Raw genomic sequence first — 22,963 nt, forward strand, 5'->3', positions numbered from 1 at the left:
AGAGTGTTCACTTGTTAGACACTGATGCCTTCAGGAATCTTGGCTGCTGGTAGCTCAACAGTCAATGGCTTCACATGTCTATGAAATCCAGCTTATAAATGGGACAAGGCGTCGCCTGACATCCGATTATTGGTATATGGTAATCGTAATGAATTCTTCCATTCCCTACCAGGTACGCTCAGTCAAACGCTTTTGTACAAGCAGTAAAGATTAACTGGGATAAGTCAGTGTACCCTATTTTGGACTTCACATTGATTCTAAATCTCTACTGGAACTCTGCAAAAGTGTCAGATTGTTTTCTTTGATGAAATTTATACAACTGGCAATTGCTGAGAAACTTGTGTCAACCTTAATGCTTTGTGTATACGGTCCCCAGGCACCAATGGAGAGAATATGTGTGGAAAAAGATGTCACAAAGCGTGGTAATTCATGGATGGCATTGATGGACACATGGGAACTATGTGTTGTAAATGGCAATACGCCAGGGGACGATCCACATCACTATGCTTGGTTTAGAGGCTTGCAGACAACTGTCTTGGATTACTTCTTTGTTTCTGAGGAGATTTTCTTAGACATTGTGTCTATGACGGTAATGCCGACCGTGGCCAGCGACCATTTACCACTTTACCTAAACTCGAGGGTACTGACTACTTTGTTTATTACATTTGTATGGCGCACAGCAGCCCATCAGCATCGATGCGCTGTTACTTGCGGGAAGCTTAGTTACAGGGTAGATACAGCTGGAAAACTACTGGGGTGACATATCTGTCACATTCTGTAGACCTCGACGTAAACCAAGGGAAAACCGAGTAACTTGGAATCACTTAAATATAAGTTCCTTCCACACCACAATGGCTAAATTATACTCTGAGGAATAATTTTGGGCCCTATTAAGTAAAGTGCCTTATAATATATTGAAAAGAGTGTATTTAGAAATGCAACGTCCAAGGCTAAACCGGTGGTAGTTAGTAAACCAGTTTCTGTTGCTTGTGTAATCTGCTTAGATCACATGCTATGCATAGGCCGACATCTAGTCGAAGCTGTAGAGTATTAGTTATTTTCGAAACTCGAAAATGGACGTCGAAATAGGGCGTGCCAGTAATAATATCCCTAGTGTGACGTCCCCTGTACCCATGATACCTCACGTGTGTAGGTCCCTCAGATTGTTTTTTTCCGCCATCGTGAGCGATCGCAGATGAGCAGAGTGCATTTTGGCTTACGCCATTGAACTTACAATCTTTCTATCCTTTACCGACGCATTGCCTCGACGCGGAGAAGACTGAAGAAAAAGACAAGCTCGACCGTCTGAGATCTCGACAACCGAGGCCGTACAGTAGGGAGAGTGGGGGGTGGTCATAACACCATGTATTTTTCTACCCGTTCCCTGAGTCGCCCGGCTCCTTGACCCCATTATGGAGCGTACTCCTTTTAAATTCTGTCCGTCTTGCAATAAGAAGTACACGTGGGTCGACAAGCACAAGGTGTGTAACCTTTGCTTGCATCAGGACCACGACAAGGCACATTGTCGGGCCTGTAAGCTGCTCCGACCAAAGACCCTCAAAACGTTGGGTCCATCACGCCATGCAGGCCAAGGCCTCCATCGACGTAGAAGGGGCATCCAGCGACGGCAGCAACGCCATCCTATCGGACGGCGAGGGTGACAGGGAACCTCGACATTCCCCAGAGCGAGCCCCCCACCCTAGCAGACAGGCTGGCGGTCCTGTAATGGGGATGGCACCCCGCGGCAAAGGCTCCACACTAAGCACACCTCCCACGGCGCTGTGCGTGAAGTCACACACCGAGAGTCAATGGCGAAGGGCACTGATTGATGGTCCTCTGGATGCCCCGAGCGGCCGTCTCATGATAAGCCCACAAATACAAAGGACGCCGGACTCAAAACTCACTCACCCGGCCTACCGACATCAAAAGACACCGGCATGGCGTCCCCGTTGTCAAAAGTCGACCTACACCTGGGGATAAGCCCAGGGAGGGCCCCAAGACCCCTATTTCAGTTCCTAGCTCAAAGAAGTCATCTTCCAAGAGCAGGGTTCATAAAGACAACCACAAACCCAGTTCCTCTCATAAACACAGCAACATAGGGGATAAGAGGGACAGGCAGAGGGAACCACATACTACCCCTACTCCACAGGTACATGATACTACTCCACAGGAAGATAATATTTCTGTACAGGACAGTACATGTGAGCCTGATCCTACACATCAGCCTAATCCTATCCATTTAGAGGACGAGGAGTTATATAGTGAATTACCTACTGCTGCATCTACCAATACAGGGACTATCCCCAGGTCAGCTACTGGTCTAGTCAGGACATAGATAGAGTTATGAGACGCATGTTTCTAGCAAAAAAAATTCGGATAGCATCCCCAGGCTCTTCAAAGTCTGGCAAACACGCCTCCAACTACCCAGACGGCAAGCTCCAAAACACCTGTGTCCACTCAATCTACTTTCCCTGCTTAGTCAGGGAAAAGATCTCACCCCCCATGGAGACTGTATGACGAACCAGTTCACAAGACACCTCGCATCTCCTCTGACCTTTACGAACTAGAGGCACAAGATGACGAATAAATAGATGATGATGACCCTTATCATGAAGACGTTCGCATTGACATTGTCAATCCAGGGGACAATCGGGCTGACACATTCGGTAATCTTTGCCATGGACTCTCCGGTTTTGCAAGACCCTACCTTACCCGATTCTCCATTAGGCAACCAGCCCCTGTTCAATGACATACTGCTCAGGGTTGCCGAAAATGTTGGCATTGAAACGCAGGAAATACAACAGGAGAAGGATTTGGCCGAAAACATCTTGGGGGATAAAAAACTGGCCACTCAGTTTATACCCTTACTTAAATCGGCACAAAGAAGAATCCAACCTTCTTTAGAGATGCCTAACCAGACCAGGGCGGTTAACCCCAGAATTGAAAAACTTTTCCGCCCAGTGCCTTCCGACCCATTGTATATAAGGGTCCAACTTAAGCCAGACTCTCTGGTAGTTACCACTACCCACTAAAGAGCAGGTACCCCCTTGGCCTCCTCCGAAGCCCCTCCTGGAAATGAGAGTAAAAGGCTTTATACAATGGGAAGAAAAATGGCATTGTCTGCAGCGTACCAAGCATGTATTGCTAATAATTCCACCTTACTCGCAAGCTGCGACTGCACAAAGTGGGATGATGTTACAGCACTTGCAGAGTCAGCGCCAGAACCGCTAAAGACCAAGCTCTCCCTGGTGGCTGCCGAAGGCAGAGCAACAGCTGACGTCCTGCTAAACAATTTTGACGCAGCAGATAACGCGGGGCGCGTTATTGCTGAGGCCACTATCCTGAAACGTCACGCCTGGCTTATACAGTCTGGATTTAAACCAGAAACACAGACTACCATACTCAACATGCCTGTTGAGGCTAACGTTTTGTTCGGAAAGGCAGTTGAGGACGCTCTCAAATCTGCCAAGAAGGATTACGAAACACTTAAATCCCTTGGCCAACTAAAGAACAAACAAACAGGCCAGCGAGGTGTCAATTTTCATCCTTTTCGTGGCCAAAACTCACAAAGGGGCACCGGATACAGTCCTACCCAGAACCAAAATTCCTTGTGGAACAATAGACAACAGTCATCACCAAGATCTCAGGGATATCTCAGAACTCCACGCAGGGGTCACGGAAAAGGGAGAGGTGGAGGAACACCCTCCAAACAATGACGTCCCGTTACAGGTCCCCTCCCATGCCTCCCCAGTCAGGAGAAGAATATCACACCCACGCATGGGAAGGGATAACCTCACCAACAGTGGCAAGAGGTTACTGCAAAGAACTCCAAGGAATACCATCAAACCTCCCCCCGCGACAAAAGAGACCATCATAGGAAGACCATCTCATCCTGATAGGAGGTCAAGGCTCTACTCCTCAAAGACGCCATCAAAGTCGTGCCATACAAACAGGTAAACAAGGGTATTTATTCAACGTACTTCCTTAGTTCTAATTCAGAACTTACTCAAGGGGAAGCCCTTCCACACCCGGAAGCGCAAGAGATCATCACAACAGATGCGTCACATTCCGGGTGGGGAGCGGGGGGCACTACCTTCAGCACCCGGCCTGTGGTCACAAGTGACTGCACAGAAACACATCAATGTACTGGAGTTACTGGCAGTTTTCAAAGCACTACAAGCCTTCGAAATCCACCTCACAACCAGTCGGTACAAGTCCTAACAGACAGCACCACCGTAATGTTTTATATCAACAAGCAGGGAGGCACACATTCTCCAAATCTGTCCAAACTGGCTCAGAAAATATGGAAGTGGGCACTCAGACGAGGGATATCCCTATCCGCTCAACATGTTCCAGGGGTACTCAACACTCTGGCGGACTCTCTCAGCAGAGATCCTGTGCCAGAAGAACACGAGTGGCAACTACACATGGACGTGGTAGAACACATCTTCTCTCTTTGGGTCTACCCCTCTCTAGACTTGTTCGCTACAAGAGAAAACAAACTATGCCCAGACTTTGCGTCCAGGTTCCCCCAGCCAGACTCCAAGGGGAACGCCCTATGGATGAGCTGGTCAGGGAAATTTGCGTACGCTTTTCCCCCCAACTCCATTAATCAGTAGAATAGTGAACAAGCTACACAAGGATCAGATGACGCTCATCCTAGTTGCTCCTATGTGGGCAAGACAACTGTGGTATCCACATCTGCGCAAGCTGGCAATGTGCGATCCCATCAAGCTCCCGTACCAGGTCAACCTGTTGACTTCGCACGGGGGAACAACGATACACCCACAACCTCTTTGAACCTAGCAGCATGGCTCCTGAGGTCATAGAGTTCGGACACCTTCATCTTCCACAACAGTGTATGGATATCCTAAAGGAAGCACGGAAACCAAACCCCAGACAGTGTTATTCCCACAAGTGGAAGAGATTCATCATTTGGTGCCAGTCTAAGCAGATCAACTCCATAGAGTGTACTCCATCACACATTCTAACCTATATGATCCACTTATTAGATTCAGGGTTGGTCTTTAATTCTTTGAAAGTCCACCCAGCAGCTTTATCAGCCTATACCACCTCTCAAAGTAAAATCTCATGGTGGAAAGTGCCAGTCATTAAGGCATTCATGGAGGGAGTGAAGAGACTACACCCTTCAATCTCTAATCCCCCGCCTGGTTGGGACCTAAATATGGTACTAGCAAAACTCATGGGACCTCCCTTCGAGCCTTTGCATCAAGCTACCCTTAGACATATTACCTACAAGACGGCCTTCTTAGTAGCTATTACCTCCATAAGAAGAGTCAGCGAACTCCAAGCCTTGTCAGTGCAAGACCATTTCGAATGGATTGTGTCCTCCTACATATTCCTCATCTTATGATAATTCGTTATCTCCAGCTTCGCTGCTTCGGAAAAAAAATTCTCGGCAGAGGGCGCTGTGCTCGAGGTCGTGGCATTGATTGTCCCACGACGGTCTCCGTACCGTGTCGACGTCACTGATGGTATAAGTAGCTCGAGCCGCGCCCGTTGCTCCAGTTCCGTTTTTCCGATCGCTTTGCTATCGTGAACGGCGCGCTCCGAGATTGTCTTCGTGAAAATGTCATCTTCTTCGACTCCTTTGACACCCAAGACTGGGTTCAAGAAGTGTATCGATTGTGGATCGAAAATGTCGATCACGGATCCTCACCGAGTTTGTCTCTGGTGTCTCGGTTCTAGTCACCGAACCGACGACTGTGGTTCCTGCCAGTCCATGACCGAGAAGGCCCTTCGTGAGAGGAGAGGTAAACTGTCGATGCGGAGGGAAGCCTCTAAGAAGGCTTTGTCCAAAAAGCATAAGAAAGCGACCGATTCGAAAGAATCGGATCAACATAAGCACTCCAAGAGATCTCGATCTAGGAGTAGATCGAGACACTCTTCTTCCTCGTCAAAAAAACTGAAGAGGAGACATAGATCTCCCTCATCGTCATCATCTTCTGAGTCGACCGAAGAAATTTGATGTCCGACAAAATCGGATTCCCCCAGAAAATGGGAGGAATTCTGTAAAAAGATGATGGAGGTTTTCGAGAATGCGGCCCCGACCCCCTCGAAAGAACCTCGGAAGAGCCATTCCTCTAAGGTCGCTCCATTGGACGACAAAGAGAAGTCGAGAACTACCTTGGTAAAAGCCAGTAGTATCGAAGATACTCGAGTCGACGCCAAGTCGTCGAAGGCTCCTCGTGAGTCGAAGACTCCCCCAGAGTCGAGCACATCTCCGGTGCCTCATAAAAAAGCTCAAGTCATCGAAGGCTTCGACGCCATCGACGTCGACTGCTTCGGCATCGAAGCCAAGAGCGTCTTCGACACCTGTATCGAAGTCTTCTTCGAAGTGTTCGAAGTTCCCGTCGACAACCTCGACGGATTTTTCTATTCCTTCGAAGGAAATTGTTGAGGAAGAAAGGAGATTTACTCCGTTGCCCAGAACAGACTTTTTTAAAGCTATGTCCTCAATTTATGAGGAATCTGGCTCAGAGGAAGACAAAGTCACTCCCTTTGGAGTTTCATATGGCACAAGACAAGTTCCTAAGGAACTCATTGATCAGGAATCTAGAATGAGAGACCTGAGTGATACTCTACACTCTACTAGTGGAATTGACACCTCCTCAGAGTTAGAATTTGCCAAACCTGACCCTGCAGAACATGCAGACTCAGGGTACAGAGGTCTTATGAACAAGGTAGTAGAATACATGGGTTGGGGTAACACTTCACCCGTGTTTGAACAGGACGACATGACAGATATAATTGTTAAAGGTCCCCAAAAAGACCCAGTTCTCCCCTTTCATAGGGCTCTTCAGAGAACAGTAGAAAAAAATTGGGAAAATCCTGATAGCATTGCTGCGACAAATAGTAATTTCCGAAAGAAATACAGACCAGCTGGTACGGATCCTGAATATTTAAACAGGCATCCGACTCCAGAAAGTCTGGTTATTCAGGCTGCATCCACAGCAAAACAAACTGCATATCCCACTATCCCTCCGGATAGAGAGGACAAGAAAGTTGATGCCTGGGCCCGCAAAGTTTTCACTTCAGGTAGCATGGCCCTGAAATCGACAAATGTCACCTGTACCCTGGCCAGGTTTACCCATACCCTGTGGGACTGTATTTCGGCGGCGGCTGAGCATATTTCGGAAGGCGAGGAAAGGGAAGGCTTCCTGAATATAGTCCAAAGACGGGAAGGAGGCAATGGGGGAATGTCTCCAGTCTGGACTGGATACTGCTGATAGCATCAGCAGATCCATGGCTACAAGCACTGTTTTGCGCAGATTTGCGTGGTTGAGGAAGTCGGGGTTTGCACAGGATGTGCAATCCAGACTCCTTAACATGCCCTTTGATGGCTCGAGGCTATTTGGCAGTAAGGCTGACGAAAGCCTAGAAAAACTCCAGACCTCGAAAGCGGCAGCTAAATCTCTTAGTGCCTCCATGCGCCAGCCTCAGAAAACCTATTCAGGATCATCTTCCTGGAGAGGTTGTTCTTTTCGCTACTACTCCTCATTTGGTAGAGGAAGAGGACAGGCTTCTCAAAGAGGCAGAAAAAATTTCCCTGGTGGTGGACGAGGAAGAGGTGCGAAATCAGCCTTAGGAGCGGCATCTTTGCCCTCAGCCACTCCTGCTGCCGCCTCCAAATCTCTCTGAGACCTTGCTCCACAAGACACCAGTGGGAGGCAGGATCTCTCAACATCTGAAGGAATGGCGAGGCATTACCTCAGATGTTTGGGCACTAGAAACAGTAGCTCAGGGTTACTGTCTCCCCTTTCTAAAAAGACCTCAGAATCATCCACCGGGAGCCAACTCCGTAAAAATTCCAGACCCGCTCCTGTTGCAGGAAATTTTAACCCTGCTAGAGAAAGGTGCCATAGAACAGGTACCTGTAGCGGAGAGGAACAGGGGTTGGTACTCCCCATACTTTCTCATCCCAAAAAAGGACGAAGGATTGAGACCCATCTTGGACTTAAGAAACTTGAACAAGTTCCTCAGGAAGGACAAGTTCAAGATGGTGACTCTTTCTCAGATCCTTCAGGCTCTACAACTCCAAGACTGGTTGGTATCATTGAACCTTCAGGATGCTTACTTTCATGTGCCAATCCATCCAGGGCACAGAAAGTACCTGAGGTTCGCGATTGGCAATTCTCATAAGTTTCGAGTTCTGCCCGAGGGTTTTCACCAAACTTATGGCGGTTGTGGCAGCGAGTCTCAGGAGAGGGGGGATTAACGTCTACCCCTACCTGGACGATTGGTTGATCAGAGCACGTTCTCCAGAACAGACTCAGGAACATCTTTCGATCACCTGCCACTTCCTTCACAAACTTGGCTTCTCCCTCAATTTCAAGAAGTCCCACATGATACCATCCCAAAAGCTCCAGTTTATCGGAGCAGTCTTGGACGCTTCCTCGGGAAAAGCCTTGCCTCCCGAGGTGAGAGCTCTCCACATTCTGCAGATGGTAACAAAGTTCCAGAATGCCCAATGTCTACCGGCCTTTGATTTTCTCAGGTTGCTAGGCCTCATGGCATCCTGTATTTTCCTAGTACCAGAGGCCAGACTGAGAATGAGATCCCTTCAATGGGCACTCAGAACTCATTGGTCCCAGTTCTCAGGGAATATGTCGGATCTTCTGCAAGTCCCGAGCGCAGTTGCTCAGGATCTACTATGGTGGGCTTGCAACGACAACATTCTCAAGGGAGAATCCTTTTGGCAACCATGGCCGGAGATAACAGTAGTGACGGACGCCTCACTCACGGGGTGGGGAGCACACACCAACGATCTGACAATCAGCGGTCGTTGGTCTCCATCTGAGTCCAAACTACACATCAACCTATTGGAGCTGAGGGCAATCAGACTAGCGCTGAAGGCCTTTCTGCCCTCTGTACAGGGAAAGAATGTCCTGATAATGACGGACAACACAGTGGCCATGTACTACCTCAACAAGAGGGGAGGAGTAGGGTCACTAGCACTGTGCAGAGAGGCAATGCAGCTCTGGTTCTGGGCAATACGAGAAGGAATCGCTCTATCAGCAATTCACCTAGCCGGAGAGCAAAACACGGCGGCAGACGCTCTGAGCAGGCAGAGCACAGTCTCCCACGAGTGGGAGCTAGCTCAGGAAGTCCTTCAAGAGATCTTCGCCCTTTGGGGAACCCCTCAAGTGGATCTGTTCGCCACTGTGATCAAACGGAAGTGCGAGCAGTACTGCTCAAGGGAATTTCCTCAAAGAGGAGCTCTGGGAGACGCATTCGTAGTGGAGTGGAGGTTTCCACTGCTGTACGCGTTTCCCCCAGTCCCCCTGATTCTTCAAGTAATCAGGAGGTCGAGAAAGTTCTGGAAAACCATGATCCTAATTGTCCCGGATTGGGCCAGGAGAACGTGGTACCCGGACCTTCTAGACATGTCCATCTGCCCTCCAATACGTCTTCCGCAAAGAGAGGATTTCCTCTCGCAAGAGGAAGGTCGGGTTCTCCATCCAGAGGTCAAGACACTCAACCTTCACGCATGGTTTCTGAGAGGTTGAGATAAAAGGATTGGGATCTTCCGGATGACGTAATGGAGATCTTGCTTTCGGCCAGAAGGCCAGCAACAAAATCTTTATACCGATGTCGCTGGAACAAGTTCAGTAACTGGTGCAAAGATAAGAATGTGGACCCTTTTCAATGTGGCACCCCAATGGTGCTTTCTTTTCTACTGCATCTAGCCAATCTGGGGCTCCAGATGGGGACAATTAAAGGATACCTTGCTGCGCTGTCCATTTTCAAGCGCACCGCAGAAGAGGTTTCATATTTCAAAATTCCATTGATCATTCAATTCTTAAAAGGGCTTACTAAGTATACCCCCCAGTACCTTTTCATGTCCCAACTTGGGACTTAAATCTAGTACTAAAATTCTTGACTTGTATACCTTTTGAGCCTATGCACTCCTGCCCATTGAGGCTCTTAACATTAAAAACTGTACTTCTTGTGGCCTTGTCATCAGCCCGCAGGTTTAGCGAACTTCAGGCTCTCTCATGCAAACCGCCATTTACTACTTTTTTATAAGGGTAGTCCTTAAAGTTAAACCTTCCTTTTTACCAAAGGTAGTTTCAGACTTCCATTTGTCGCAAAAGATAATATTACCAACTTTTTATCCTCCTCCTCATTTGGGAAAGGAAGAGGATAGATTGCACAGACTAGATCCCAAGAGGGCTCTTACTTTCTATATCTCAAGAATGGCTAAATTGAGGCAAGATGACCAACTATTTGTGGGTTATACTGGTCATAAACTAGGATTATCTGTAACAAAACAGACCATATCCCGCTGGATCATCTTAGCCATAACTGAATGCTACATGTTAGCAGGAAAAGACCCACCAGATGGGCTTCGTGCCCATTCTACAAGGGGTATGGCTACTTCTACGGCTCTAAAGAGGGGAGTCCCGGCAGCAGATATTTGTTCAGCTGCTACTTGGAAAACAATACACACTTTTGTAAAACATTACTGTTTTTTTACTGCCTCCTCTAATGAGGGTTTATTTGCCAAGGCAGTTCTGCATTCTGTCCATGAAAACTGAAAACTAATACTCCCACCTCCAAAATTACTACTGCTATGGGAGTCTATCATAAGATGAGGAATACGTGGGGGACACAATCCATTCGAAGAACAAGTTACTTACCAACTGTAGCGTTCTTTCGACTGGATGTTCCTCCCATGTATTCCTCATCGACCTTCCCTTCCTACCCCGCAGTACAGTTTACGTTTTCTTACACTTTCCTCTCACGAAGTGTGCATCAGTCATGGGGCACGCCTGGGTGTTCCTCCTATATGTTTTCATCGAAAAAACAGAACTGGAGCAACGGGCGCGGCCGAGCTATTTATACCATCAGTGACGTCGACACGGTACGGAGACCATCGAGGGACAAACGACGCCACAACCTCGAAAGAACGTTGCAGTTGGTAAGTACCTTGTTCTTCTTTGTCATCCATAAAGACAAATTGGTTTTACGGACTCACCCTAGGTTCTCCCCTAAATTCATTTCCAAGTTCCACGTAAACCAGTTAATTGAGCTTCCAGCTTTCTTTCAGAAACTAACTAGCTCAGCTAAGGTCAAACTCCACATACTAGATGTAAGGAGGGCGGTTCTCTACTATGTAGACAAGACCAAACCGCTTAGGAAGACTGATCAACTGTTCGTCTCCATGGCTACAGGCAGGCAAGTAGACTGTGTTTCCAAGAGATCCATCTCCAAATGGAGAGTAAAATGTATACAATTATGCTATTCATTATCAGACAAAACACTGCCTTCTACACCAAGAGCCTACTCCACATGGGGTACTGGGTCTACTCTAGCCTTTATTGCAAATGTCCCCTTAGACATCATTTGCCATGCACTACATGGAGCTCAGTTCACACCTTCACTTGGCACTACTGCATTGACACACATTCCAAGACAGATACACAGGTGGGACAAGCGGTTCTAAAACATCTATTTGCCGCTACTCCTGCTCACAACCCACCACCTTCTCATAACACTGCTCGCTAATCTATGCATAGCATGCGATCTAAGCAGATTACACAAGCATCAGAAGGAATACATTACTCGCCGCAATCGTATTTCTGGTGCTTGTATCTGCTTAGATTCACATGCCCCCACCCTTCCTCCCCTGAGAGAAGGTGCATAGATGTTATATGAGCTTTCTCTATATATCTGCTTGGGAACTCTGTACTCGCGCTACTCCTCATGTCAGAAAAAATACAATCTGAGGGACCTACATGCGCGAGGGATCATTGGTACAGGGGACGTCACACTAGGGATAGTATTACTGGCACGCCCTATTTCGACGTCCATTTTCGAGTTTTGAAAACAACTGTAATACTAGGTAGCTTCCACTAGATGTCGGCCTATGCATAGCATGATAATCTAAGCAGACACAAGCACCAGAAATATGTTTACAGGGAGTAATGTATTCCATGCGATCCAGATGTGCAGAATATAAAAAAAGGAAATTACAGAGAATGCTCTGTAGGTCTACTGGCTTGGACGTCGCCAAGCGAAGGGAAATGCAAAAGGTGTGTAAAAATTGGACCTGATCGCATAGATGCAAACAATTGCTAAGAGGCTCGCAGAAAATGATCCAATTACTAGTATCCAAAGACATCAAGACATTTTGAAAACTGCAAAACCTGAGGCTAAACCCGAATAAGTTATTCCAGTGAGTAAAGATTCTCTCGAGGGGATTGGGTCCTCCGACGTATTCCATATCTATGACAGTAATCACCAAAGCTGTGCTGCTTCGGAAAATCTTTCGGCGTCCTGCGTCGATGACGTGGATACGCCGTCCTCTAGGACCTCTTCCGACGGCTGACATCACGAGATGTTATAAGTAGGACACACGACGCCCGTAGCCTCAGTTCTGTTTTTTCAGCAAACGTGTTCGCTTTGGGAATCTCGGCGCGCCTCGACTCTTTGGAGTTTCTGTTGTTTCTCGGTTCTTCAAACCTGTTCGTTTTGTGAAGTTTCTTCTTCGTGAAGGATGTCATGTCTACCTTGTCTTCCACCCCGCGTCCGGGCTTTAAGAAGTGCGGGGAGTGTGGGTCCAAGACTCGCACGACGCCTGCCTCTGGTGCCTCGGGGAGGCCCATGACACGGATGACTGTGTCGAATGCCAGTCGCTCACGTCCAAAGCCTTGCGGGAACGCAAGACAAAGTTGTCGGTAGGTAAGGTGTCCAAGCCACGGAAGTCGAGGTCTGCAGGGCTTTTGACGGACGACTTGAGGGGCGACTGTGTCGTCGTCGGAAGTCCAGTGGGTCTCGGTCCCGGAGTCGGTTCCGCCACTCCTCTGCCTCTTCGAGGCACTCCCGGAAGCGCAGTCATTGGTCGCCTTCCCTGTCCTCCTCCGAGGACTCCGCCCGTCGGCGGGTCGCTTATCCCACCAAGCATGCCACGCCGGCGGAATGTGCTTCCTTCGGGAAGAAAATGTTAGCAATTCTGGAATCGCAGGGCACCGGTCCGTCCGCGCCTCCGAGTGGGGTTGGTCGTGATCAGTCGAGAGACACTGCTCGCATGCCTTTGGGCTCGGGTGGTCGGCACGATTCGCGGGAGAGGTCCCGCTCGGACAAGGGGAATCGTTCTCGTCATGCCCGGTCCAGGTCCCGGTCCTCGACGCGCTCGAGACCGTGTGAACCTGTGGTGTCTTTGAGGAAGACGTCGACACCGGTGGCGCCGAGGTCGTCGACGGACTCTTTCGAGGCGCCGCCTCCGAAGAAGTCGTTGGCGCCCAGGCTGTCGAGGGACACGCTCGGGGCTCCGGCCTCGAGGCCTGTCGACGCCATTGATGCTGTCGGCGCCGCGTTCGGCGTTGACGCCAATTCCCTTGATGCCTTTCCAGGCTGTGACGAAGGGGGTACGCCGGGGCTCGGTGGAACCCCCTAGAAAGGCTCTGGTCAAGCATGGCTTTGGTTCACATTCTGTGCCTTCTTACCGCCATCTTGAGTTTATTTCAGAGGTGGATGAGGGCTCTGATGATGGCATGGTTCCTGATGCGGTGCCAGACGAGATTCTCTCGGGCCATAGCCAATTTGAGGACCTGAGGCAGTCCCTGCACGATGCTAGTGGGCTGGACACCTCTCCTGTAGGCCTGAGCCTGGCACTCATGCCGACTCCTCGTACCGGCGCCTTATGTCTCCACCTTGGTTCACCAACTGACCCGGTACTGCCGATTCATATGGCTCTAGAGAGGAGGGTGGCGGCGGCTTGGGCTGCTCCGGAGAGTCTCCCGGCAGTGGGCAAGTCTTTGCCGTGAAAATACCACCCAGCCAGTAGCGACCCCTGCTACCTGTCCAAGCACCCCACTCTGGAGAATTTGGTGGTGCAGGCGGCTACGGCCCCGGCAAAGCAGGCGTTGTATCCTACCATCCCTCCTGATAGGGACGACAAGCGTTTTGACGGCTGGGCGAAGAAAGTGTTTTCTTCAGGGGGTATGGCGCTTCAGACGGCCAACTCCGTATGTGCCTTGTCACGTTTCACGCACACTCTGTGGAACTGTTTCCTTAGCGGCTGAACATATTCCCAAAGGGGATGAATGGGATGGTTTCCTTGCCATGGTTCAGGATGGTAAGGACGCCATGTGTGAGGCCGTTCAGTCGGGTTTGGACATGGCAGATTGCGTTAGCCGGTCCATGGTGGCGAGCACCGTGATACGCAGGTTTGCGTGGTTGCGGAAGTCGGGGTTTGCTCCTGATGTGCAGGCCCGGCTCCTCAACATGCCCTTTGACGGGGAACATCATCTTGGCAGCAAGGCTGACGAGAGCCTTGAGAGGTTGCAGACCTCAAAAGCTGCAGTGAAGTCGTTGGGCGCTGCAGTTCGTCAACCTCCGTCTTTTCGTCCTAAGGGACAGCAATGGAAGAGAGGTTCCTTTCGTTATTACTCGTCCTTTGGTAAAGCGAGAGGAGCTGCCAGTCAAAGGGGCCCCCGTAGGAGTGCCAGAGGTGGAAAACAAGGTACTCGAGGTGCCAAGGCCGCTCGGGCTGTTGCCTCTTTGCCCTCAGGCAACGCTGCAGCCGCTTCAGCTCAGTCATGAGGCCATGTCCCATGGTTCGCCGGTTGGGGGAAGGCTGGCGCAGCATCTTGCAGAGTGGCGCGCCATTACTTCAGATGTGTGGGTTCTGGAGATCATAACCCACGGCTACTGTCTTCCTTTCCGGCAGAGGCCTCGAGACAATCCACCAGGGAATCTCTCTTTGAAGAGTCCGGATCTGCTCCTTGCGCAGGAAATTCAATCCCTGCTGGAGAAAGACGCCATAGAACTGGTGCCTGTAGCGGAGAGGAACAAGGGATGGTATTCTCCTTATTTTTTGATTTCCAAGAAAGACAGGGGTTTGAGACCCATCATGGACTTGGGCGGTTTGAACAAACTCCTCAGGAAGGACAAGTTCAAGATGGTTACTCCCTCTCAAGTCCTCCAGGCCCTTCAACTTCAGGACTGGTTGGTGCCTCTCGACCTCAAGGACGCTTATTTTCATGTGCCGATACATCCAAAGCAAAAGAAGTACCTGAGGTTCGAGGTTGGCGACTCGCACTTTCAGCTTCGGGTCCTGCCGTTCGGATTGACCTCCGCCCGAGGGTCTTCACCAAGCTCATGGTAGTGGTGGCAGCGCACCTCAGGAAAGGGGGATTCACGTCTACCCCTACCTGGACGATTGGTTGATCAGGGCGCGCTCTCCCGAGCAAGTCCTGGATCATCTGTCAGTCACCTGCCACTCCCTCCACAAGCTGGGCTTTTCCCTCAACTTTATTTGACACCAACTCAGAGGCTCCAGTACATCGGAGCAGTGCTCGACACGTCCATGGTGCAGTGTTTTCTTCCCCAGGTGAGGGCTCATCACGTTCAGCAGATGGTGCACAAGTTTCAGTTTGCCCAGAGTCTCCCAGTGTTCGAGTTCTTGAGATTGCTCGGCCTCAAGGCATCCTGCATTCTTCTGGTGCCAGAGGCCAGGTTGCGGATGTGATCTTTGCAATGGGTGCTCAAGCTCCCGTGGTCTCAGTCCTCCGGCAGGATGTCTGACCCTGTTCAGGTGCCTTCCTCCGTCGCCCAGGACCTTCTGTGGTGGGCCGTCGAAGGCAATCTAATGAAGGGGGCTCCGCTTTGGCTACCCTGGCCGGAGGTGACGATTGTGACGGATGCATCCCTCACGGGATGGAGAGCTCATGCCAACGAGTTGACAGTCAGCGGTCGTTGGAGTCCAGACTCCATATCAATCTGTTGGAGCTGAGGGCCGTGAGGCTAGCCCTGAAGGCTTTTCTGCCGACTGTGCGAGGGAAGAATGTCCTGATCCTGACAGACAACACGGTGGCCATGCACTACCACAACAAAAAGGGGTGGGCAGGGTCACTTCCTCTGTGCAGGGAGGCGATGCAGCTCTGGTTCTAGGCAATCCAGCAGGAAGTTTCGATCTAGGCAGTTCATCTGGCCGCAGACGAAATCGAGACTGCGGACGCTCTGAGCAGGCAGAGTGCGATCTCTCACGAGTGGGAGTTGGCTCAGGAGATTCTCCTGGAGATCTTCTCCCTTTGGGGAACCCCTCAAGTGGATCTCTTCGACTCCAGTGTCAACCGGATGTGCGAGAGGTTCTGCTTGCGGGAATTGCCTCCAAAAGGAGCCTTAGGAGACGCGTTTGTGGTGGAGTGGTCATTCCCACTGCTGTACGCGTTTCCTCCAGTCCCCGTCATCCCGCAAGTACTGCAGAGGTTACGGAGGTTCGGTTCCCAGATGATCCTCATTGCTCCGGCGTGGGCCCGGAGGACGTGGTACCCAGACCTTCTCGACTTGTCCATCTGTCCTCCATGTCGTCTTCCCTACCGAGACAATCTGCTCTCACGGGAGGGGGGGGTCAGGTTCTCTCTCCATCCAGAGGGCAGATCCCTGAACCTTCACGCTTGGTTTCTGAAAGGTTGAGGTGTAAGGATTGGGACCTCCCTGAAGACATGATGGAGGTGTTGCTCTCGGCCAGACAGCCCGCAACAAAGTCCCTGTACCGTTGGCGTAAGTTCTGCGACTGGTGCAGGGTTAAGAATGTGGATCCGTTTGCATGTGACATTCCCATGGTTCTGTCTTTTTTGCTTTCTTTGGCCCACAGGGGCCTTAAAGTGGGTACCATTAAAGGTTACCTGGCGGCGCTGTCCATATTTAAGCGCTCGTCTGAAGAGTGTTCCTTTTTAAAATTAAATTTAATTTCTCAGTTTCTGAAAGGGCTCACTAATGTGTTCCCTCCGTCACCTTTCCAGGTGCCTGGTTGGGATTTGAACCTTGTTCTCAAGTTTCTGATGGGTGCTCCGTTTGAGCCTTTGCATTCATGCCCTTTGAGACTGTTAACTCTTAAAACTGTATTTTTGGTTGCGGTCACAGTTAGTCACTTTCAGTTAAGCCACCCTTCACTGTGTTTCATAAGGATAGGGTTGTCCTTAGAGTTCGTCCTTCCTTTCTTCCGAAGGTGGTGTCGGAATTTCATTTAGGCCAGAAGGTTGTTCTTCCGGCATTTTATCCTCCTCCACATCCTGGTAAGGAAGAGGAGAGGCTCCATAGGCTTGATCCTAGGAGAGCGTTAAGCTTTTATATTTCACGCATGTCCCGGGTCAGAGTGGAAGATGAACTCTTCATTGGTTACCCTGGAAAGCGTTTGGGACAAGCTGTGACGAAACAGACTTTGTCTCACTGGATTATTTTGGCTATCTCTGAGTGTTACCGCTTGGCTGGTAACGACCCACCGGTCGGCTTGCGGGCCCATAATACCAGGGGTATGGCTGCCTTTACTGCCCTACAGAGGGGTGTTCCTATTCGTAACATCTGTGATGCAGCCACCTGGGCTTCGGTACATACTTTTGTACGTCACTACTCCCTTGATTCCATCCGTGGGCAGGATCTGGCCTTTGGTAAGGCGGTCCTTTACTCCGCAATTTGATTGGGCATTCTAAATTTCTGTTTTCTAAATTCTTTTCCCACCTCCTTGCATTGGTACTGCTTTGGGAGTCTGTCATAGATATGGAATACGTCTGAGGACCCAATCCTCTCGAAGAACAAGTTACTCTCTTACCTGGTAACGTTCTTTCGATGGGATGGTCCGACGACGTATTCCATATCGCTCCCTCCCTACCTTCCCCGCTACAGAATTTCTTATGCGATTGCAGCTTATGTTTCCGCAAGGCTTTGTGTGTCAGACTGGCAGAAGACTGGTACTACACGTTCTGGGGGAAAAAACTACAACTGAGGCTACGGGCGTCGTGCGTTCTACTTATAACATCTGGTGACGTTGGCCGTCGGAGGAGGTCCTTGAGGACGGCGTATCGACGTCATCGACGCAGGACGCAGACGCCGAAAGATTTTTCGAAGCAGCACAGCTGTGGTGATTACTGTCATAGATATGGAATATGTCGTCGGACCATCCCATCGAAAGAACGTTACCAGGTAAGAGAGTAACTTGTTCTTTGAAACTTAAGTAGCTATATTTCACGTCCTGCATTTTGGTAAATGACCATTCAACATGCAGCATGTTTGCTTAAAATGTTCCTGTGGCCCCTGCAATGCTTTTGGACCAGGTTTCGTGTCACATGGTCAGAATACTAAGTTGCACAGGCTATATTTCTAGATCGGTGGTAGACTGAAATGTAGTTCACTTGCTGTGTTTGCTTTGTAAGCGTTCGCTTTAGGTGAAGTGCTCTTCGGTTGCTTTTCATGGCATTTGAATGCATAAAGCCATGCTTGAAAGTGTGAAGCCAGAGACCATGTATGGATAAACATTTACTAGATTATGTGAGACACCATCTCTTAGGAATCCATTTCATCAATCCTTTGCAACACTATTGTCAAGCCTGGAAGTTTCAAAACACAAATGTGGGGAAAAGTTAAACATAAATATAAAATATCAGGCAACCATTGAAAGTAGGGGTGAGAGGTATTGTAGTTATAGAGGGCATATTGAGGGGTCGCCACTCTTTTGAATAACATTTTAAAAAGCCTAAAAGGACAGATATTTGTGGGAAACAGAGGATGAAGCATCTGCAGGCATTAGGTGGACAACTGGTGCTGGCCCTCCATCATAATAGTAAAGTAAAATGCCTGACTTCTAGCGGGGGATATTAGTTGGAAGATGGAGGATGTGGGAATAGCAGCAGCAGGAAAATCAAAGTTCCAGACTTAATTATAAAATGAAGCTCTTCATTGCCCATCGTGAATTTGCTTTTTCTCAAATGATTATTTGTGTTGTATGCATTGATTCGTTTGTTTTGGTCTTCAGTCTTCATGACAAGGTATTCGTAAACTGGGTTTTTGGCTGCAGCTCCTGAAGCCTTCCTGCTGCAAACACTTCTTCTGTGCTGAGGTACTGCGTTGGCCGGGGTATTTACTTACCTTAAGCTTTTGTGATTCCTGTATAGCTTTGTGGTGTTCTTGTGATTTGGAGGCCTCTCATCCAGTTCACACATGCCCACTGCTGGAATCCTAGGTGTCTTCTCAGAAGTCTCTGAACCCTTTCAACTACTCTAAAGTGAAATACCTACTTGTTTGACCAGTCTTCCTCAGGAACGCTGACTTTTGCTACATCTGTGCTTATCATGACCGGTCATTTGGATAGTAGAGACCCCCCTTCTGCCACTCAGAACACTTGTGCTCCAAGAAAAGGGAAAGACTTCTAAGGTTTAGGCCTTTTTCCTAGAAAAGATAACAAGTGTTTAAAAGTGTACGTACTTGTGAAAGAGTTGGTTGGTAACTGTCACTCTAAGAGTGAGCAGTTACAAAAGTTCTTACTTACCTTGTATGTGTTTAGCCATTCTGAAAAGTGTGTGTTTGTGTATGTATGGTTATTTTACTCACCTGTGAATTGGTTGTGCCTCTTCCCAAAAGTAATGCTGTTTGCTTCACTTTACCATTTCTTTTAGGATATGATTGGAAAAGTATACCAACTGGGTCTTGCTTCCCCTGACCTGCTGTTTAGCCTGTCTAGAATAGGTCTGCCTTAGGTTTTACTTGAGTAGCTGTGTGCCATCTTAAAATAAGTTAGTTATTGATTAACTTGGTTTGTGTTACACTGATCTGAAAAACAACTGTAATAGTATAGTACACCTCTAGATTTTACCTGCCTAGCATAGCTGTGTACCATTCTTAAAAAGTGTCTTGTAGGTGTAGCTGGCCTTGGTCTGCCTGGGGCAATCCTAAGTGTAGACAGTTAATGTGTACCTTAGTCTGTGTTCTGAGAAGCAACTGCAAATGTATATTACACAAAAAGGTCCTACTCACCTGGTATAACTGAGGTAATCCTCAGTGTAGTTTAAGGTTTATACTGTTCCATGAATTTGTGTTCCACTATTCAGAAAAGTATCTTGGTAACAGGGTTGGTTTAATGAGTGATTCCTTAACTGAGTGTCACTGCATGACTGACGGGGTCTACTACCCTTGATTTACTGTAAAGTCATCTGAAAGTAACTCATGGTTTTACTCCCCATGAAAGCTGTGTCCTACACTAAATGTGTTTGATAAGGGTTGACTTCCCTAGAAATACAGTTCGTTTTCTGTGTACCTTAAAGCATGGTGGTGTGTTTTTATAATGTGTTTGACAAAGGTCTTACCCCAAGACTTAACTTGGCCTAACTGTATTTATATAAACCTTTATTTTGTATAATGCTTCTGGTTGTAAGTGTTTTTGTTGAACCCCTGGTATACTGCAGTTCTTTGTACTTTCCTACAGCCCTCTCTCCCTACTAAGATGAGCCTGACTGCTCTGTCTACACTACCAAATACTCTGGTGTTATAGCCTTATACTAAGAGTGTAGTTTTGTACTGCCTCAATTGTATGGTTTTACTAAGCCCTTAGTTGAACTTCATAAAAACATTCCTAACAATGCATTCAAATCTCCAATGTTACGTAATATGTCATAACCAAATATAAAATATTCAATAATGCATTTCGCACAAAACCAGTCAACCATCTAGTGTGCCATGTTTTTCACCCCAGATAAACCTTTCATCTGGGCTATACTGAACTGGGGCCTGCTTTTATGCCTCTGTCAAGTCTTCCCCTTCACCCATCTTCCCCGACACCCCCTCTTTAAAGGAATTAAGCTGTCTGAATCTCATTGCAGGCTATTCATCCATGAGAGGATCGTGCCTCATGGTATGCAATGTTGTGGTGGCCCCTATGGCCCAGCTTCTAATGTGCGGAGACCAACTGCATGGGTGCCAGTAATCCCATCCACAGTCCACTCACGCCCAGCTCCAGCCACACAGGTTGCTGGTGTTGCCTGCTCTTTTCTGCTCTGTGCTTGTGGTGGGAATTCACATCCTTGCCTTGGACCATAAAGTAACTATTATGAGCTACTCTGTATAGTTGAGCAGCTGCACTGTAGCCCTTGAGGGACCTCGATTTGTAGATCCCACAGGACGATGTTTAGATGTAGCCAGTCTTTATGGGCCCTGAAGCCCTGCCCCATTCTGGGGTTAAAATGTTGTTGATCCTTACAACTCCACAGCAATGTTTATTATCAAGAAGTAATAGTTCACCCATTAACACTATTTGTGCCCTCTAGTGGTGTTGATGGGTATGAGATTAGTGCATCCTGCTAACCACAGCAAATCTCTAGCACATCCTCTTTAATTTTGTTATCCAGATATTTTAGACTACACCTCCCATGATCCCTAGCAAGCAAAGTCAATGTTGAGGGCTCATGTGAGTCGTAAACCAAAGTTTCTGGAGAGCAACAGTTACAGACCTTTACTCTAATCTCTAGTGTCACAGTGCTCGTCTTCGAACTTCTGTTGATCGGAGTAAAGTAAGCTCAATCGCTCTGCACCCAACCCTGACCACAAGTGCAGCTCACACCCAAGTTGTACACATCCTCCCGTCTTGTGGTTTGGCAATCCATCATGAGTTATTCCATGAGTTATGTCCCAAAGCCCACCTATGGGTCTCTGCATGCTACGTCCGGTGCATTACTGTTGCCTGCTCCAGTGGATGCGTTTCTTCTGCAATCTTTTGTCTCAATAAATGTTCTTGAACCAATTTGTCTGTGGACACCTTTTCCCACACATTTTACTCCGAACGCGTTCACCAGACTTCTTCATAGGGTGACGGTGTCTGCCTTAATGCAGTAGTTTCATCCAGTGTTCGCAGCCACATGTATATTGACTTTCTCCTTTTTAATGTGCATGTGTCTGCCGTGATTTCAAATTTTTAAAGGCTGCACATCTTCATAGATTGAATATTGGTGTTATGTATTGTCTGATGTACAATTTTAATATCTCCAATGCACCAATGAAGCGTTTTCATTTTAATGCACTGCAAACCAAACCAATTGACGCCTGTCATTTGTGGTTCTAGTGGAACACTTGAATAATTCTATTTTTTTTGCAGTTTGCTGTGTTATTGGTGGCTTCTTTGTATGCCATTGTGGAGTGCTTAACAAGATGGCGATGAAGTTTGAGATGTCCCTGCATCAAACGGGCATCGTTTGCGAGTAGGGTGCGCACTGTTGAATGGGGGACTATAATATGATACTTTTGGTGTATTCTTTTCCAGAGATATCTGGTGATGGAGGCGGGAGGGGTGCGCTAGTATGGTGTAAGGTTTGCTATGGCCTGCTGGGTTTTCATTGTTAAATTAATCTGTCTGGGTTTCTGTTCTTAGGGCGCCTGGGTTTGGATTCTGAAGATGATTACTTCACACCGCAGAAGGTAAGTCTGCCCGCATTTCTTAGACTGTGATTAGCAGCATAGTAGTTAACAGACTTTTGGTACTTTAAGAGCGTGCTCTGAACAGACCATGTTCTACTTGTGATGCATTACCCCCTGGTACTTTTTATCCTAAGTAAAAACAGAAGGAGTGTGTGCTGTTCTGGAACTCCAACCTCTTTGAAATCAGTGCTTCCTTGTTGGGAATGATTTCACTGGCGAGATCATGCTCTCTGCTCTTGACAGTCCTCTCTCTCTCTCTGGAATCCATGTTAATGTGATGAACCGGAGAGGCTATGTTATTCTCCAGATCCGAAGAACTATTGTGCCTTAATAATTTGTTGCCCTATGAGGACCATTCTGTTCTGGGTATCTGAAAACCTCCTGCCCCGTGGAGTGGGTGCTGTTGCAGTAATTTGTGATATTTCTTTTAACCTTCACCCCCTTCACTCATCTATTTGTCTGTTTTCCTAACTTTTCATTGGCTCGATTATCCCTTTATTCCAGTGGTCTCTAGTAGAGCAGAGCATTCATATTCCTCCCACTGCCCTTTCGTGTAAGGGCTCCGTATCTATGAAGGGTTATGAGTGGTCTGGTTGTTTTATTGGACAGCACCTGAGCAGGACCTTTAAACACATAAAGGACTTTTGGATCCGAGAGGAGCAGCAGCAGGAGGGGGAAGCCGATGTCGGCTTTGTATCGGCAGGAGGACGCTGTGTAGAAGTGCCAGAGGTCGGGAAAACTGAGCCATGTAGAT

General features: G+C 48.2%; 1 protein-coding gene across 1 annotated transcript in view; it reads left to right on the plus strand.

The window, feature by feature from the left end:
* Positions 1–22,963, plus strand: part of NEK9 (NIMA related kinase 9) — a 311,507-nt gene that overhangs the window by 127,958 nt on the left and 160,586 nt on the right. The window contains exon 13 of the mRNA XM_069638052.1: positions 22,163–22,209. Coding sequence (XP_069494153.1) covers positions 22,163–22,209 — 47 coding nt within the window. The remainder of the gene's footprint in view (positions 1–22,162; positions 22,210–22,963) is intronic.

Source organism: Ambystoma mexicanum, chromosome 14 (genome assembly GCF_040938575.1).
Source record: "Ambystoma mexicanum isolate Mex_15411 chromosome 14, UKY_AmexF1_1, whole genome shotgun sequence".
In the NCBI taxonomy this organism is placed as follows: Eukaryota; Metazoa; Chordata; class Amphibia; order Caudata; family Ambystomatidae; genus Ambystoma; species Ambystoma mexicanum.